The 19,641-nt window shown below is 34.4% G+C and overlaps 1 protein-coding gene across 3 annotated transcripts in view; it reads right to left on the minus strand.

Annotated features, from left to right (window-relative positions):
• The window catches only part of LOC114324368 (clavesin-1-like), a 70,385-nt gene that overhangs the window by 24,659 nt on the left and 26,085 nt on the right, over positions 1–19,641 (minus strand). For all 3 annotated transcript variants that reach the window (XM_028272184.2, XM_050646279.1, XM_050646278.1), the window contains exon 2: positions 3,727–3,872. In XM_028272184.2, the coding sequence (XP_028127985.1) occupies positions 3,727–3,865 (139 nt within the window). In that variant the 5' untranslated portion in view covers positions 3,866–3,872. The remainder of the gene's footprint in view (positions 1–3,726; positions 3,873–19,641) is intronic.

Below are 19,641 nucleotides of genomic sequence, written 5' to 3' on the forward strand. Positions count from 1 at the left end.
GGATTCGACAAATATTCAAAATATGTCGATAAACATTGGCTTATCGAAAAAGTACTAAGAGGCAAAAAGTTTTAAAAACATTGTGTTTAACTAATGGTGCCACAATAATAATTTAATTGAAACGTACACAAAAGTTTGGGTGGTTTAAAGGAACAAAATAAAATATAAAATTTTTAACCCCATAAAATTTTTATGGGGTGCACAAATTTCAGTTTAATTTTTTTTAAGATGTTGCTGCCATGAGAATGTCACATGTCCATTTTCAATAAAAAATCTCTGAGTTTTCGATATATGAAAAAAATCGATTTTCATTTTGTAACTTCAAAGGGCTGTAACTTTTTTGTGTGCACTATTGTATATAGGTAAGTGAGGTTTAATCAACCAAAAAAGCGAAAATTTACCGTTTTTTGATCTTCATTTGTTTATAACTATGTATATCATCAAAATCGGCTGCAGGAAACATATTATAGGTTATTAATAGGGCTTTTCATCGATTGTCATTTGTTTCGAGCTTCTGTCATGTGTCACATAATATTAATATATCTACGTCATACGTCTTTGGTTTGTATCATTGTTATATACCAATAACGTATGACGTAGATATATTAATATTATGTGACACATCACAGATGCTCGAAACAAATGACTGTGAATGAAAAGCCCTATTGGGACCGTGCAAGTTCGGCAAAGCGACCCCTATTTCTACGCTCTGTACTTTTATTCGCACTTTTAATTATATTGGCCAATTATATTAGTCCTGGTTACTGGATAATTGTCAAGGCCATGGTCCAAAAAAATAATAAGAAGAAAAAATAAGATGCAGGTTATGTTATGCAAACGTAAACAATTGTATGCAGTAAATAAAATTAGTTATTAAAATGCAGTACTGCAAGCAAAATACAATTAATTAAATTTCCTTTATATAATAATTGCATATCATATCAATATTGTGGAGCAATATATAATTTTTCTGCTTCAATGACAGAAGGTATGAAATATACGTCAATTTGACAATTTCAGTTGACAATATGAATTATTTAAGATAGTTGTAATATTTCTCCGCGACTCGCACACGGTCGTTTCTCGTTTCCCTTCCAAGTACTTGCACACCGCGAATATAGATGTCCATACTATTCTTTTTCTCATGATCATCTTTCAGTGCGTCACAGTTTTTCGATTTTTTTCTATCGCATTAAATTGTATCTGACAGAAAAAAAGGCACGCCCGTGATTAGAGACATTTACAACGTTTATTCTAGTTATTCTAGTTGTCGATAGATGGCGCCATAATAAAAAAAATAATTTTTTTTAATTAAATAATAATATTACAAATATAATCTGTATAATTTATAAGACTATACAAATCAAAGAAAATACCATTTTGTAAATGCAAGAAACACATTTAATTTGTTTTTATTCAAAATTGAAAATAAAATGTGACAACTGTCAGATTTAACTAAAATGTCATGTTAGAATAAATGTCATAAATGTGTATTATCACGGACTTACCCTTTTTCCTATCATTTGTTACGCACTGAAAAATGCTCATGAAAAGGACAATAGGGCTTTTCATTCACAGTCATTTGTTTCGATCTTCTGTCATATGTCGTATAATCCGTGTATATTAATATTATACACAGATTATACAACATATGACAGAAGCTCGAAACAAATGACAATCGATGAAAAGCCATATACTCAAAAAATTTGGTTTCGACCTGGAGGGGGTTTTGTCACCAACAGGATATTTTTTTTCCTTATTTTTCTGAACTATAATCAAAGCATAGGTTATTATATTTACATTTGAGTTTGACACTTTGTGAATGTCAAACTAAATTTTAAATTAAGTATTAATAAAACGTCAATGACATTTGATAGTGAATTTAATTATTATATAAAATAAATAAGATGTTTAAAAATACATTTTGAGTATATTTTAAAAGCTATAATTTATTAACAGCTTTAAAAAGGTTTATACGAGTATACGACCTCCCCTTTATGATAAATGGACTGTTCCATTTGCTATGAAATTGAAATATATTCGGTTCGCTAAACTCGACACAACTGGCTAGTGATTTTAGTAGGTAATTTTTTTGTTTTTTGCGAATTTTGCCAGAATTGGCAAGGTTACTAATTATTTAGTAACTATTAACTAATTAGTAATCATTGTTTTTGCCAAATTGGCAAAATTATTGACTAAAATCACTAGCCAGTTGTGTCTGAGTTTAGCGAACCGACAGTATATGAAATAACATTGTTTGGTATAAAAAATTATGTATGGTCTGATATGTAAAATTACATCCTTCTATTTAATGGAAAAAAATATTTGAAGATTTTTTCTTAAATTATGGATACCAGCAACATTTTCATTTATAACTTTTTTATTTTTAATTTGACGAAGAAAAGTTATCCTTCATAAAAAACTCTTCATGTTCTAATATTTATGATGCAATCATCATGTATAAAATTTTATTAATTTTATACGAGGTATATAAAAAATATGAATTTCGATCAAGAGTAAACTACCTTTATAGTTCATAACATTTAAATTAGAATGATATAATTGCACATTAAAACATAATTATTATTTCTAAACTACTTTTCATAATAGCAATTTTCCATATTATGAATTAAAATACGTAAATAAACAAAGTTTTCGTTATGATAATACTCGCATTTTCAGCTTGTTATATTTAGTTTTAAAACTTAAAAACCCAATTTCTCAAAACTTGTTTTTTGGACCCTCATCCTTTTAGCCCTGAGCTCTTCATATATCTTATTCATGTTAATTTTCAAAATGTATCTAAATTGTATGATATAATAGTAAATCTACTTAAGTAAATACTTTATTAGTTTTACTTACATGACTGAAACTGTATAGACATTTACTCAATAATAATCAAAAATTTCGCTTACAAATCCTAGACCAATACGGTTAATTTGTGGACGGTAATAATATAGAATATGTGACTAACATTCTGCATACAAAACCTACTCGAATTCAGTCGCCCCCATGACTGAATTAGTATAGCTTTTGTAAATTCGCATCCTGGACCGGGTTGAAACTGGAGTACCACAAGGATGACTGCCCCAGTTTTAATGGTTGTGGTACTGCGATGGGAAAAGCTATCAGAAACAAATCTAAATGGCCGACGAAAACTGGAAAATGTCCGAAAAACTAGCAAACACTGAAGCGGAGTTGGTAAGAATAAAAATAGACACTTAGTGATTAGTGAAGTAAGGTGACCTAGTTCAGGAAAACAAAAACCAGAAGATGAATACATCTATTACTCAGGAGAATTTAAAAATCTTATAACGAGATAGATGAAATAGTGTGACTGACAAAAAGAGGCGAGAGAAAGATGATCATTCTTCTTCTTTAAATGCCATCTCCGCAACGAAGAGCGGCAATCATAATGCAATCATTTTCTCAGGTTCTTCAACCATGAAACACCATCAATGTCGATCAACCAAAAGTGATCATGGGTGACTTTAATACTAAAATTTGTCGTGCTGCTGAAGAACACAGCGTATGAGCATACGGTCTACTAGGAACAATAGGGGAGATAGACTAAGGCAAAGAAAATGATGTCAGGTTCGGAACTGTTTATTTGAGACAATTTCTTTGAATAATATATTATTTTCCCAGGAAGTTAAGTTTAACTTCTATCTATACTTATACTACTATAATCATAATATATATTATTTCATTAAAAGTAAGTCTTACCGAAAATCATATCCCTAAAATCTTGCAGAACTTGCTCCCTAGTCTCTGGATTTTCATTGAGATTCTCTAGCGCCCAATCCAGCAATTCTTGCGGAGGTTCACCAAGGTCCAATTCTGATTGGACGTCTACCTCAGACATGTTTTGTCTAAAACAAAAATATAAATGAGGAAGATCTAAAACAACACATTTAAAAATAATTTTTGTGAATTTTTGTTGATTCACAAGTTATCATGTTTTCTCATTATTTTATCTACTGTAATTGATCAGAGGAATCTTCATCTAGCGAAGGCAATAACTAACCCACTTCAAACCTTTGTAGTCAGAAATTAAAGAAGTGAAGTTCATTAAATGTTTCAAATTCAAAATACTAAGTTTTCAATCTAATAGCATATAAAATAATAATAAAAATATTACTCTACATCCCACCAGATTGAAAACAATGGGAACCTTCTCTGGTTAAACCTCCGAGGCTTCTAAAAATTTGCTAGCCATAACGGATGCTGAGACTAAAGAAGATGAGAGAATTTTACAATTTATTCACGTCCCATCTGCTCAGCGCAATAAAGTTCCAACGAAAATGGTTCCCTTCGTACTCCAATCAGAGTAAACATAAACATGTAAATCAAAAATGAATAACCATTTTCAATTTCGTTGCAACATGAAACTACAGCCACATTATATTATAGTTCAATCAGAGAGTGTAGCAAGCACCTCTACCGGTTTCGAAACTCATTAGTCTCTCATCAGGAGGATTTTAATATTATTTTATGTGCTGTTAGATTGAAAACTTAGTCTTTTGCTAGCAGTTGCCGCTAGGGCATCCTTGCCATTTCGTTCGTTGCAATCCGTAACTGCACGCCGGGGTTTGTTCTGGTTGGGTCAGAGAGAGCAGCATATGTGCCTCCTGATGAAAGACTAATAAGTTTCGAAACCGGTAGAGGTGCTTGCTGCACTCCCTGATTTAACTAGAATATAATGCGGCTGTAGTTTCGTGTTAAAACGAAATTGAAAATGGTTATTCATTTTTTGGTTTCAGGTTCATTTAAAGAATCTTACCTTCAGATAGTACGTTGAAGAGAAAAGGAGCAGTTATAGAGCAGATATTAATTGAGAGAAGTTTCGAGGAAGATAATTATGAAGATACTTAGACTGAATGTAATAACCAATCTTTACTTTAGCCAAAGAACTACAGTACAGTGATACCAGGTGATCCTACCGTATTCAAAATTTAACGAACCACTCATTCTGCTTAGAGCAGCTGAATGGGGAAGTGACAAGGGAGAGAGAGATTGGGCTTCAATCCAAAACCTTTGATATCCACCTTTTTGATATCCTCTTTGTACGATATGTTCTTCTCACGTATCCATACCGAATTAAATGCTTTTTTTCGATAGAGCCTAGTGTGTCTTGTTCTAGTAACATACTCCTTTTATGGTTTTTGTCCCTATCCATGGACAGCCGTCTGTGATATACCTACACAGAACTGGTTCCTACCTGAACTTTGCCACCTGTTCATTACTGAAGGAAGAGGTGTCAGGCATCAGGCAATAATTATTATTCAGGTGAGTAATAGAGAAGGGGGGGGGGGCATTTTCTTTATGTTCAAAGAACGATCTTCTTCTTATTCTTCTTCTTCGTCTAGCCATTCACGTCCACATCGGAACATAAGCCTCTTCAAGTCTTCCTTTCCATTTTTTTTATTGTACGCTACTTGTAGCCAATTTTTCCTGACAGTTCGTTTCAGATCATCTGTCCATCTCATAGGAGGTTTGTCTCTGGGTCTTTTGTGTTGGTATGGTCTCCAGGTTAGAATTGTTCTGTGCCATTTGTTTAGATCGCTCCTAGCTACATGTCCAGCGTATTCCCATTTCAATTTTAATGATTTTTGTACCACATCGGTGACTTTTTTTTCTGTCTTATCCATGTGTTTGTTTTCCTGTCCTTAAGTGATATGCCAAGCATTGCTCTTTCCATCGCGTGTTGAGTGACTCTGAGTATGTTCATATTCTTTTATGTGATTGTCCATGTTTGTGCCCCATATATTAATATCGGAATAATGCATGCATCAAAAACTTTAGATCTAAGATGTAGTTGAATTTGATGATTTCTGAGTATATAGTTCAGTTTGCAGAATGCTCCCATGCTAACTTTCTTCTTCTGAATTTCCCTATTTAGTATTATTTTTTGTCCTAAGTACAAATATATATTCTTCAACTTTTTCTATAACTTTGTCGTTTATTATTGTCACGGTTTCTTCGGAATTTATGACATTTGTTTTGTTTAAATTCATTTTCAGTCCCACTTTAGAAGATTCTGTGTGTAGTTCTGAAAGCATGGTTTGCAGTCCTTGTAGGTCAGCAGCTATCAGGGTTATGTAATCCCCAAATCGTTGATTACTGAGGTAGCGGCCATTGATGTTTATTCCTTTATATTTCCAATTTAGATTTTTAAAAACGTCCTCCAAAACTAAGGTGAACAGTTTGGGTGATAGAGTGTCTCCCTGTTTGACTCCCCTGTTTAATGGTACAGGGTTCGTGTATTTAAGAACGATCTAGTACCATCAATATCTTCACATATATCAATTTAAGTACACTTGACATATTTTTATTTCTAACGCAATGTTCAAAATTTATGGGGTCATTTAAAAATTACCAATATTACCAATAAACGATATATACTTCAGCAATTAACAATTTCTAGTAAAAGTCATTAATAATATTTTTTACCTTAATAATTGTAGTGTGAACCTTGCATCACCTATGCTTGTATGATGGTGGATTGTTAGAAGTACTTACTAATGATGAGTAATTTCGTAATGGTAGTATAATTTTACCAACGACCTGATTATTCAGTGTATACAGGTATTACTTAAAAAATAGATACATTAACATTCAATATTGTTACAAATTTTTTTCATGTGCTCTATTAAAACAACTTCTTAATGACAAAAGGTACTTGAAAATAACTTGTTAATTTGATAAACATATGACAAGTAAAAAAACCACACTTAGTGGTTCTTACGCAAATATTTGAAGAAGCATTACTGTCTGAAAGTGAAGGAATAGTGGGGTCTGGACAAATAATCCCCGGACAAATAATCCCGGACAAAAAATCCCCACAAATTATCCTTGGGCAGAAAATCCCCAGACAAAAATCCCCACAAAAAATCCCCACAAATAATCCCCACAAATAATTTCCGGACAAATAATCCCCGGACAAAAAATCCCCACAAAAAATCCCGGACAAATAATCCCCACAAATTTTTTTTGGACAAAATATCCCCACAAAAAATCCCGGACAAAAAATTCCCAAGAAATATATGCTGTCGAATAGTTCTCTAAATGCAGGGAAAGATTCAAGGAAGGCGCAGCATAGGTAGAAGAAAAATTTTAATGTCCTGGCTAAGAAATCTCAGAGAATGGTTTGGATGTAGCTCAACTGAATTTTTTGGGTTGTAGTGTCAAAAGTTAGAATAGCAATGATGATTGCCAACCTTCGTCACGGAGATGGCACGTAAAGAAGAAGAAGTTTTCTAAAAGTTTTTCCGTTAATGCAATCGACGCAAATGTTTTTCAAACTCAGTGCATGAGAGTTATAGAGTGGGAGATGTTAGACAAAAGTTAAGCCACGAGCTCTCTGAGTTTTCTGAGCCCTGCCCTTTACAATACTGGAAGGTTAGAGGAGGTACTTACAATTTGTGGAAAAGTCCACAGGTTTTCTGTGAAATTTTCGTGTGAAAATGAGATTATCCATAAAAAAAATGGGGTGTTACAATGAATTTCTGAGTCCTGCCTTATCCACAGAATGACAGGATACTATCTAATTTATGAACTAATTTTCTCGGCAGGATGATTTTTAAAGGAGTAAGAGGGTTTATACTGCCAAGCCCTGCCAACTAAATAAATTAAACATATTTATTTCAAAACTATAAAAAAAATGTTGGCATGACGTCTCTTAATGTTTGACTTTACTTGTCTCTTGAAAAATTTTCACCCTTATTCCGTGATTTTATGAGTATTTCTGGGGATTTTTGTCCGTGATTTTTTGTAGGAATATTTTGTCCAAAAAAATTGTGGGGAATATTTGTCCGGGATTTTTTGACCGGGTATTATTTGTCCGGGGATTATTTGTGGGGATTTTTGTGGGGATTTTTGTCTGGGGATTTTTTGTCCAGGGATAATTTGTGGGGATTTTTTTTCCGGGATTATTTGTCCGGGGATTATTTGTCCTAGCTTCCAGCGATATGAAATTCTAAGATTGATAATACAGGGAAAGATAAGAGGAGGATAGATAGATGCAGTATAATATAATCTTCAGAGCAGAGGTTGTTAGAGTAAAGATGGTGATGATAATGTCCAACCTGGGACTTAAAGAAGAAGACGGTACTTAAAGAAGAAGAAGACATACTTGCTCTTATACTGTAGGCGAGACCAGCCAGTCTTAGCATTCTTAATTAAGAATTTAGCTGATATATTTCTAAACAATTTAATAAGTTTGTCTGTAAAGTTGAGGAAAGTAGGGCAATGATGAAAAATGGAATATTGACCAAGTCAAAGGAGGTCTGCGGGTTGTAGTTTGCAGAACAGTAGATCAGCATTGGGTAAATCATTAATTAGAGTGTGGCGACACGTTTCAATTATTATTTTACTATTTTTTAATTGCTTATTTTAAATATTAACTTTCTTTTCTAAACGAAAATAATATGGGTCATTTAAAATTCACATGTGTTTCGCTCCTAAAGACAAAACCAGAATATATAAAATTAATGGCTTTTTCATGGGAAACACAAATTCATAGATTACGGTACCAGATAAAGGGCCAGCCTCTTTATGTCAACTTCTTAAAAACCACAGAAATGTTTTCAGCTTTTAAAACGCCAGATCTAATAAATTATTGTCGCCTATCTGGCCATATGGTAGAACACCAGACAGATAAAAGTGTTTGTGGTCTCGTTCAGTATAGTCACAGCGGGCACCCGGGGCAGTCACACCACCACATTCGCAAAGAAAAGCAAACCGTCTTTCGAGAAATATTCACGCTATTTTACCGACACAAATAAATATATTATTGACAGTTTGTTGTGTTTACATTTATTTTACACCACGGAACAAGAGTATCATAACTCTTAGAGAAAAGATATTTGTACTAGTGATGTACCCACTTTAAGTCCAACTTGGATCTTTTTAGAAAATTTTAATAAATTATATACCATCTACCTACAAGAGAAGATTTTTACTTCCTTGGTAATTTTTTAAAAGATATTTATTTATCAAGAAAGGGATATATGTATAAGTTTTCAATAAGAATACTTCTTAACCCGCCATTACACGCGCTATGAGGGAATCCCTCACCATATTTGTTTATAACCAATGAAATTGTGTAACCTAGTACGATAACCTTAAGCACCCAGGAATGCCTTTAGCATGGTTCATGAGAGGGTATGAAAAAATTATAGCATATTTCAGGCTGTCAGTGTGCTGTGTGATAGTTGAAAGGAGAGACATCCCTCTTCAAGTGAGGGAATTCCTCACTGCGCGTGCAATCACGGTGAAATCACGTTTCTGTTATCTCAAAGAAACTTTTAGGTTTTTATTTAATATTTAGGTAGGTTTAATTAAAATATTATTGTTTGGATTAGGTTAGGAACAGTGGCACAGCGAGGGGGGCGGTTTTGGGTTAAAATCCCACCCCGAGCATATAGAAATATATATAAAAGAAGGTAGGAAAATGTAACTTGTCTTTCACAAATAATACAAAAAACTTTCGGTGCCCAAGCAAACCCCCCTCCCCCAGAGGAAAATTCTAGGTGCGCCACTGGTTAAGAACCCATTTTTAAATTTACCTATTCTAATTGGGAAATAAGCCACAATTTAACTTGAAAAGTTGATTTTATTGACGTTTCGAATTCCACCTCGGACGTCGTTATCAAAATACAAAATATTAATAGTTAATTACAAAAATGCCACAAAGAAATAGCTTCAGAACAGTTGTTAATTTTAATTTGTATTTTTAGTAAAATGAATTCGCGTAAAGAACGTTAATTTCTTCAGTAGCTTGCTGAAATTGAAAACTAAGAAAACTTGATTTTGATTTATATTATTTTTACTTTTGTTTTGTTAAATTAATAAAAAAATTGGTCTACGAGACTTTCTATAATATGTGAGTACAATCCATTTTATATCTATACATGTTGACATTAACTTTTCCTCGAAATAAGTCGAATTTATGTAGGTGAGGGCGACGCTCATACGCGTGCAACCACGTCACAATAGAAGACGCGTGTAACGGCGGGTTAATAAAAGAAGGGACTCCCTTCGATGAACTGGATATGTTAACCATATGGACGACAAGAATGGTAGTTGAGAAACTTGGAGGAAGCCATTGGTTTGGTGTACCAACTTGTAACTAAGGTGCTATCAGCCCTCCTGAAGACCCGCATATCCAAAGAGGTGAGTGGTTGAGTTCTCTAATTCACAAGTTACTTGTAAATGAGGATCAAAATTGTTGAACCATGACAGGGTGCAAGAGGTCCTTTCCAGTGGTAAAGATAGAATTAGGTCATCCACATAGCATTTAATAAAAGGGATTTAAACGTTCAACAACCTTAAGCGGTCAGATACTAATGCCTGGTTGTACCAATAGATCTTAAGCTTATAAGACGTGCATTAAGCTCAGCTTACCAAACATACGCGTTGCACCTTTGAGTCTTAGATTAATTTTCAGTTTTGTACAATGGATGGCTCTCTTTACAAAGAATCGAAAATGATGGTGCAAGTAGTGTTGCCTAAAATCGGTCTTGATCTTGCAGTCTTGGTCTTGTTTTTGCGTTTTTGCAAGACCAAGACCAAGACCAACACCGCTTTATTTTAGCAAGACCAAGAACAAGACTGACCGTACAAGACAAGAACAAGAACAAGACTAAGACGCGAGACTCTTGCGTCTTGCAGTTAGGTTTGAGTGTCGTTTTAGGAAATATAGTAGTTCGGGTATATGCTTAGAGACTATGAGACGCAAAAAAATATGTAACAAAAATTTGAAAAATTGGACTTAAGCGCATTATGAACAATACAATAAACATACATAGCGAATCACAATATCCAAAAGGACAATTGACATAATTTGACGTTGAAGTCATAATAAATTATTACAATGTAAAAATAAAATATTTTGTAATATGTATATTCTTTCCTAGCAGACGACGGCCTTTGCTCTGAAATTTATTGTAATTGTCTAGCTTTTGAGAATAGCTGTCCTTTCATAAAATAATCTTGTGCTGTGACGCCGACAGTAATATCCTATTGAAACTTTTTAAAGATATCTAAAGTGATAAAAAATATAAAACGACACCTACTCAATTGTTTTTCCTTATCAGTTAGTAGGATTCTATATACCACATCGGAAGACTAAACATCGTACTTATAAACTTTATACAGAGTGTGCAATTTTATTATATCAATGGGTCAAACAAAATTCCTTTCTAGACAGAGAATATTCTTTAATACACTCAGGGTTTGTGTCATTTATTTGGTTTTTGTGTTTTAACCATGTTTTAGCATATGTAAGGTTATTAAATGCAAATGTTTATTAAGAAACAGACTGATTCTCCTGGGACATGGGACATGGTAGATAGCTCAGTTAGTGAGAGTATAGGCAGGGATAGTTTATATCGTGGGTTCAAACCCCACCCGATGTGAGTTGTTTAGACATTTAATAATTTGGTTGGTTTTTACTATGTCTACAGGGTGAGGCAGATGAATGGCCTATTAGAAATATCTCGAGAACTAAAGGCAACAGAATCATGAAATTTGGAACGAAGGGGTTTTAAAGAGTGATCTATTTAATGAAAATATTTTCATCTATTTGCTACTTCCGGTTATACCGAAATTTGCTTACAACTTCGTTTTTTTTTTGAATGGGACACCCTGTATATTTTTACATTTTTTAATTCTCCTCGATGTCTTCGTTGTTAAAATATAAGGTTTTGTAATGTTATATAGGGTAGTTTAAAAGATTTCCTTTTTTTTTCTTAATTTCTTTGCAATATTCACACCCTGTAGAATTGTAGTAGTTTGACATCAAAAACTCTATTTATGTTCAAATGATTTTTAATATAGTCTACTTTTCTTAAGAATTATTGTTAATACATATAGCTAAATTTTTAATTTTAGAATACAGGTTTTGTCGAAACTCGGAATGAGTATTTTCTGAGTTTTCTTAAATGGAAGACCCTGTATTTTAATATTGTAATGAAATGCTATGTTATGGTATGGTACGAATGGTTCTACAGGGTGCGAAAATTGCTACGAAATTAATAAGAAAACGTGGCTCTTAAACTATCCTATATAACATTACAAAAGAAGACATGGAAGATAATTCAGAATAAATGTAAAAATATACAGGGTGTCCATTAAAAAAACTAAGTTATAAGCAACTTCCGGTATAACTGGAAGTAGAAAATAGATAAAAATATTTTCATTAAATAGATCACTCTTCAAAACCCCCTCATTTCAATTTTCATGATTCTGTTGTCTTTAGTTCTCGAGATATTTCTAATAGGAAGTTTATCTGCCTCACCCTGTATGTTAAGTCAAGCTGAAAATGAACATATACTGTTAACTTGTTCTAAGATCTAAAGTAACGTTTAATAAATAGCAATATGATGGTGGGTAACTGCGAGACTTGCAAGAATCTTGCTGCAAGACCAAGACCGAGACCGAGACCAAGACCGGGAGTGCAATACCAAGACCAAGACCAGGTGTATTGGTGCAAGACCAAGACCAAGACTTTCTAAGTCTTGTCTTGGTGTTGCATTTGGGCAACACTAGGTGCAAGAGACTTAAAGCGGCCCTATCTACAAGCTGAGCTGGGCTAAGCTGGAGCTTAAGATTTGTTGGTGCAACCAGGCATAAATCATCTAAATTCACAAGGAGAGGTGAAACATATGAAGCCATAGATGTTTCAAATGTTTGTAGATAAGATTTATCTTCAAATCCTAAGAAATTAGAATAAAAAAAAATTGAAATAATTCTGAAAACACATCCCAAGAAACAGGAGAGGCTGGGTTAGAGCACTAATGGTAATTTAAGGAAGTCATGACACTAGACAGAGCTAAATTGGTGAAAAATGAAATAGTCAAAAGCCATGGCCATGAGATAATTTTGATATATTATTAAATGTTTTTATTTTTGACATCGATAAATATCTATAGATATCATTAACATATGCGTTACGTATATTTAAATTTTCAAAAATTTGCATAATTATATAAGATACTATTCATTAAATTATAATGTTACATCACAATTTTTTCCATTTCTGGTAGTTTGGTAGCTATAATGAAGGATAATAGCGTAGGTATATAGAGGAATTGCCTAAACTCCTTCATTTTTTTCAATGTTATTACAGTTCATTAACTAATTTCGGTCGAGATAGCAATGCAAATTTCAAAAAGAAGTGTCTAATTTGTATGTTTAGCTCTGTGGCTCGTAGACCGGTAAATTCAGGAAAGTAGATTTACGGTGTTTGTATGTAATTACTTCGCAGTTTTACTTACACGCCTGCTACGGCTCCACGGGCTGGAAATTGACGCTAGCAGTAGCCGCAAAACGAACTTAAGGTTCCACGGAACGGAATAGGAATAGCCGAACTGAACCGAATACGCACAAGTCCTGTAGTCGGTACAGTTCGGCTATTCCTATTCCGTTCTGCGGAACCTTAAGTTCGTTTTGCGGCTACTGCTAGCGTCAATTTCCAGCCCGTGGAGCCGTAGCCTAAGACATTAGTCATACACTTCTCTAAGACATTAACGCGCCACCTTAAAAATGGGTCATTTTTGATGTCTCGAATTTCCTAAACCTGTTGTCTGATTTTAGTGATTTTTTAATATGTTATATTCTTATTCTTTAAAAATATCGATGTAATAATATTTTTGCTAGACAGGTAAACTGTATACCGGGTGTACCAATAAAACTGTGATTTTTTTCTCAAAGTTCGCGTGATCCTGTGGAATATTCTAGAATTTACAAAATACTGAAATTAAAACCCAACTATAACCTCATGTTTTCTTAACATTCTGTTGCATGATTCATTCGCTTATGTTGGATAATAAAAAAGTTAGGTACTTTAACAACTAGCCTTGTTTTTCATTAATACAGGGTGTTTTTAAATAGGTGAGGTAAACTTTAAGGGGTAATTCTGCATAAAAAATAATGACAGTTTGCTTTATAAACCTATGTCCGTAAGTGCTTAATTTCAGCAAAGAATACATCAACGACGTATCGTTGGTGTATGTATCATTGGTGTATTCTTTGGTTTCAGAGATAAGGGGTGTTGAAATTTTTCTTACAAACTGACGATTTATTTATTGCTCTAAAATCGGTTGAGATAGGCATATGCCATTTATTGAATTTTAAGAGGTAGTTATTGTACCTGCATATTTTGACTTACAATTAGGAATTTTAGTTTCACCATTGGCGCACGTAAGGATCATATTACCCGTAAGCGCGTCAATGGTGAATATTAAATTCCTAATTGTATATCAAAAAATGCGCAATTACTACCTCTTAAAACCCACCAAATTTCATTTGCATATCTTAACCGCTTTTAGAGCAATAAATAAATTGTCAGCTTGTAAGAAAAATTTAATCACCCCCTATTTCGGACACGAAGCATTTGCAGACATACTACGTTTATAAAGCAATCTGTCATTATTTTTAAGGCAAAAATCCAGAATTCCTCTCACATCCACCTCAAAATAGATCGGCCCTGGTGAAAACAATTTATCGTATTGATAATATCCTTAATTAAAAAACAAGTTTTAAAAAATTACGCAGTGTTATTCAACTATTTTTTAAATGTAAATAAATTTTATTGCGTATTCAGTACTTTTGGATTTTAATTTTATAGTTTTTATTTAAATAAATGACATCAAAGACAGCGTGTTTTTAATAATTATAATTATACCCAAACTATTCTGTTTTTGTATTTCAATGCTTTAAAATTTTAAGTTTATCCTTCTTCTTCTTGATGTTCTAATGGCGCCACAACCCTTTGTGAGTCTTAATCTGCTTATTAATGTTCTTCCATTCTGCCCTATCGGATATTTTCCTTCGCAACTGTCTGATGTTCATGGTTTTAAGATTTCCCTCTACGTCGTCTATCCATCTTTTACGGGACCTTCCTCTTGTTCTATCTCCTTGCGGGCTACCATCTCTGGATTACTTTTACAGCTCGATTATCTGGCATTCTTTCTAGATGACCAAGCCGGTTTAGTCTTTGTGACTTTACAAATTTAACAATATCTGCGCTCTGCATTAGTCCATCCAGATCGTAGTTCATTTTAATCCTCCACGAAGCATCACTGTAATGGGTTGGTCCAAATATCTTCCTTAGTGTTTTGTGCTCAAAACTTCCTTAGTGTTTTTGCTTCCTTAGTGTTTTGGCTTCCTGTGTCCCGAATAAAGTACGTGCCTCCTAGCGGCGGGATACGGGCAACAATACATTGGCTTATAGGGCAGTCCTTACAGTAGGGATCCTGGCCTATACAGAAAAATGCAGGCGGGTGTGGGGTAATACTGCACTTTGGCTCCATTGGTGGTGTATTGGCTAAATAAACGTGCAGGGCAGGGTATTGTACTGATAGAAAAGGCATTCAGGCATCAAATATCCAAACAAAATCTTTTCAGGCCATAATAATGAAAATACCTTCTCCAATGATATAAAAAAAACTTATACTGAAATGATGGCATCTCCTGAGGTAAAATGTGCCGGAAGTAAAATGAGCTTCCGTTCGGATTTCCGGGTGAGGATTATCTCAGGGGGAACACCATTGCAGGTTAGAAAAATCGGGATAGGGTCGTGGAATCTTGGTAGTCTTACAGGTAAGAGTCTGGAGTTAGTGGATGCGCTCAAACGAAGGAGAGTTCAAATTGCTTGCATTCAAGAAACTATGTGGAAAGGACAAAGGGCAAAAGAACTAGGTGAAGGATACAAATTGTGGTATGCAGGGAGTAGTAACACTAGAAATGGAGTTGATATAATTGATGATAGTGAAATGAAAGATAACGGGTGATAGAATGATGTCAGTGAAATTTGTAATTGATAAAGATGTATTGAATGTTGTGTGTGTATGTTCCTCAAACAGGTCTGGGTGAGAATGAAAGAAGAGCTTTCTACGACCAATTAGGAGACGTCCTGAGTGATATTCCGTCAGAGGAGAAAGTTATAATAGGAGGTGATTTCAATGCACATGTGGGCCAAGCCAAGGCAGGATACGAAGCAATACATGGGGTATTAGGCTTTGGAACTACAAATGAAGCTGGAGATGATATGCTTGAATTAGCAACAGCACTAGATATGGCGATTGATAACACATTCTTTAAAAAGAGAGAAACTCAACTTATTACGTACAAAAGTGGACAACATCAATCCCAAATAGACTATTTCATGATAAGGAAAGAATGAATGCAAGGACTGCAAGGTAATAGTTAGTGAGACAGTAAGCCAACAACATAAGCTGCTTGTTCTGGACATCAAAGTAAAAAGTGAAACTAAAACAAGATATCGGAGAGGATCACAAAAAATCAAGTGGTGGATGCTAAAAGATGAGAAAGAAGGTCTATTCAGGGAAAGAATAGTAGAGAAAATATGTTGGAACATGAAAGGAAGCCCTACTACAATTTGGAGAAAAATGGCCAGTAGTATTAGAGACTGCTATTGAAATACTGGTGAAAACGTCAGGAAAAAATTTGAGGATAAAGAGACTTGGTGGTGGTCAAACGAAGTTCAAGGAAAAATAAAAGAGAAGGGAAAATTATATAAAAAGTGGCAAGAAACCAGATCCAATACAGATCTTCAAAACTATATAGTCGCGAAAAAGGAAGCGAAAGTAGCAGTAGCAAAAGCCAAAGCAGAAGCATATTCAAACCTATACGATCAACTTAATACCAGGGAAGGCGAAACGAAGATATATAAAATAGCCAAACAGAGAGCAAAGAAAGCAAAAGATTTTAATCAGATTAGATGTATCCGACATGAAAATAATAAAATACTAGTTCACGAAAAGGCTGTCAAAAAGAGATGGAGAAAGTACTTTGACAGCTTATTAAATGAAGAATTTGACAGACAGCCTGTGGAGTCAACGGAGACAGTAGCAGCAATGGTCACCAAAATAACAAACGAGGAAGTGGCTCAAGCGCTTCAAAAAGTAAAGAAAGGAAAAGCGGTAGGACCAGATGATATTCCTGGGGAAGTATGGAAAGCATTGGGAGAGACAGGAACAAGGTGGCTAGCAGGTATATTTAATAGAATTATGGAAGTTGGACAAATGCCAGACGAATGGAGAAGCAGTATACCAGTACCTGTCTACAAAAACAAGGGAGATATACAGCAGTGTACAAACTACAGGGCTATATAACTGCTTAGCCACACCATGAAAATATGGGAGAGAGTAATTGATAGACGGATACGTGAAGAGACCGACATATCCGAGAATCAATTTGGCTTTATGCAGGGCAGATTAACAACAGACGCAATTTTCATTATAAGGCAGTTGATGGAAAAATACAGGAGTAAAGAAACAAACGCTCATATGGTATTCATTGATCTTGAGAAAGCATATGATACAGTTCCTCGAGAGATTCTGTGGTGGGCACTCAATAAGAAAGGAGTTCCTGGTGCATATGTAAAGATTGTGAGGGATATGTATGAGGGAGTAACGACTAGTGTTAGGACATGTGTGGGAGAGACTAATAAATTTCATGTGAAAGTAGGATTGCATCAAGGCTCGGTGCTTAGTCCGTATTTATTCTCATTAGTTTTGGACCAGATAACAGCGAAACTACAGGGTAACATTCCATGGTGCTTAATGTATGCTGATGATGTCGTGTTAGTAGGAAATAGTGAAAGAGACTTAGAACAAAAACTGGAACAGTGGACAAGAGCACTGGAGGAAAAAGGTTTAAACCTTAGTAGAACAAAGACAGAGTATTTGGAATGTTCATTTAAAGATGGAGTTACTACAAATAAAATGGTTTCTTTGGATGGTGAACTGATTGTAAAAAGCAATAGTTTTTAGTACCTGGGATCGGTATTACAGAGTAATGGAGAAATAGATGGAGATGCATGCAGTAGAATTAGGGCTGGATGGATGAAGTGGAAGGAAGCGAGTGGTGTGTTGTGTGACAGAAAAGTTCCAATGAAGCTGAAAGGAAAATTCTATAAAACAGCCCTAAGACCGGCTATGATGTACGGAACTGAATGTTGGACAGTGAAAAAGAAAAAGGAACAACGAATGCATGTGGCGGAGATGAGAATGCTTATATGGATGAGTGGAGTGAAAAGAAAGGATAAAATTAAAAATGAGTATATTAGGGGAAGTCTAGGTGTGGCACCAATTGATGCCAAAATGAGAGAGCATAGGTTGAGATGGTTTGGTCATGTTCAACGTCGAGACGTTAATCATCCAATACGAAGAGTAGCTGAAGTGCAGATTCCTGGAAGGAGTAGGAGAGGAAGACCAAAGAAGACGTGGGGGGAGACGATTAGGCAGGACATGTTGGTAAAGGGGATTAATATTGATATAAGCCAAGATAGAATTGTGTGGAGAAATGCAATTAGGGAAGCCGACCCTGCATAGGGATAAGGCAAAGAGAATGATGAGGAGTGTTTTGCGCTCAAATATTCTGAGTTGATTTTCATCAAGGGTTGAGAGTAACTTCATCAGTAACTTACTTTTCATTATAAGTCTTTGTATGCATAAAAGCACTTATTACCGGTAAGAATCCGTGCTTGTATTTCTTGACTGGTGTTGTTATTGTCATTTATTCTTGAGCCTAGGTACGGAAAAGTGGAGGCATATTCGTAGGTATGGCTCTCTACTTTCAGATTCTCATGTTGATTCGACATTGTGCCCTCCAAATATTTTGTTTTACTTTCATTTATACAGAGAGGTCCTAAATTATGGAATAAATTAATTTTCTCTAAAATGAACGACTATAGTGAAAAATCTCGAAACAGGTCGATTTTTGTTTTTAAATTACAACTTTTTGGCATATATTTCATACTAGTGACCTCATCCATCTGAGCGTGATGACGTAATCGACGATTCTTTTAAATAGGGATAGGGGTCGTGTGGCACCTCATTTGAAAGGCCGTTCAATTCTCTATTCAGTAATACAAACATTAATATCATTATTTATACAGGGTGACCAAAAAAATAATTTTTGAATTAAATTAATTGACGAAAAAAGAAGAATGTATGCAATTTATTTAACTCAAAATACATTCTATCGCTGTCACAAAATAAAAAAAATGTTTATTTGGCAAATAAACCTCGCTTTTCGCTTAAATTTTCAAACTGCCAAGTGGTAGGTGGGAGGCTGTTTGTGATTTAATTTAAGCGAAAAGAAATGTTTATTTGTGAAATAAGCATTTTTTTGTATTTGCTGAGAGCACTATAATGTATTTTGAGTTAAATAAATTGCATACATTCTTCTTTTTGCGTCAATTAATTTAATTCAAAAAATATTTTTTGGTCACCCTGTATAAATAATAATATTATTGTTTATATTACTGAATAGAGAATTAAAAACCCTTTCAAATGAGGTGCCACACAACCCCTATTCCCATTTAAAAGAATCATCGATTACGTATCACGCTCAGATGGATGACATCACTAGTATGAAATATATGTCAAAAAATTGTAATTTAAAAACAAAAATCGACCTGTTTCCGGATTTTTCTCTATAGTCGTCCATTTTAGAGAAAATTAATTTATTCCATAATTTAGGACCTCCCTGTATATAGACCGAACGTAACAGCCTCTCTTTTCAGTTCTATAGCTCTTTGCTTAATTTTTATCCTTTTATTATTTGCAAATAAAGACACTTTATATTCAAAACAAGTGCTTGACATGC

This window comes from Diabrotica virgifera, chromosome 3 (assembly GCF_917563875.1).
Source record: "Diabrotica virgifera virgifera chromosome 3, PGI_DIABVI_V3a".
NCBI lineage: Eukaryota > Metazoa > Arthropoda > Insecta > Coleoptera > Chrysomelidae > Diabrotica > Diabrotica virgifera.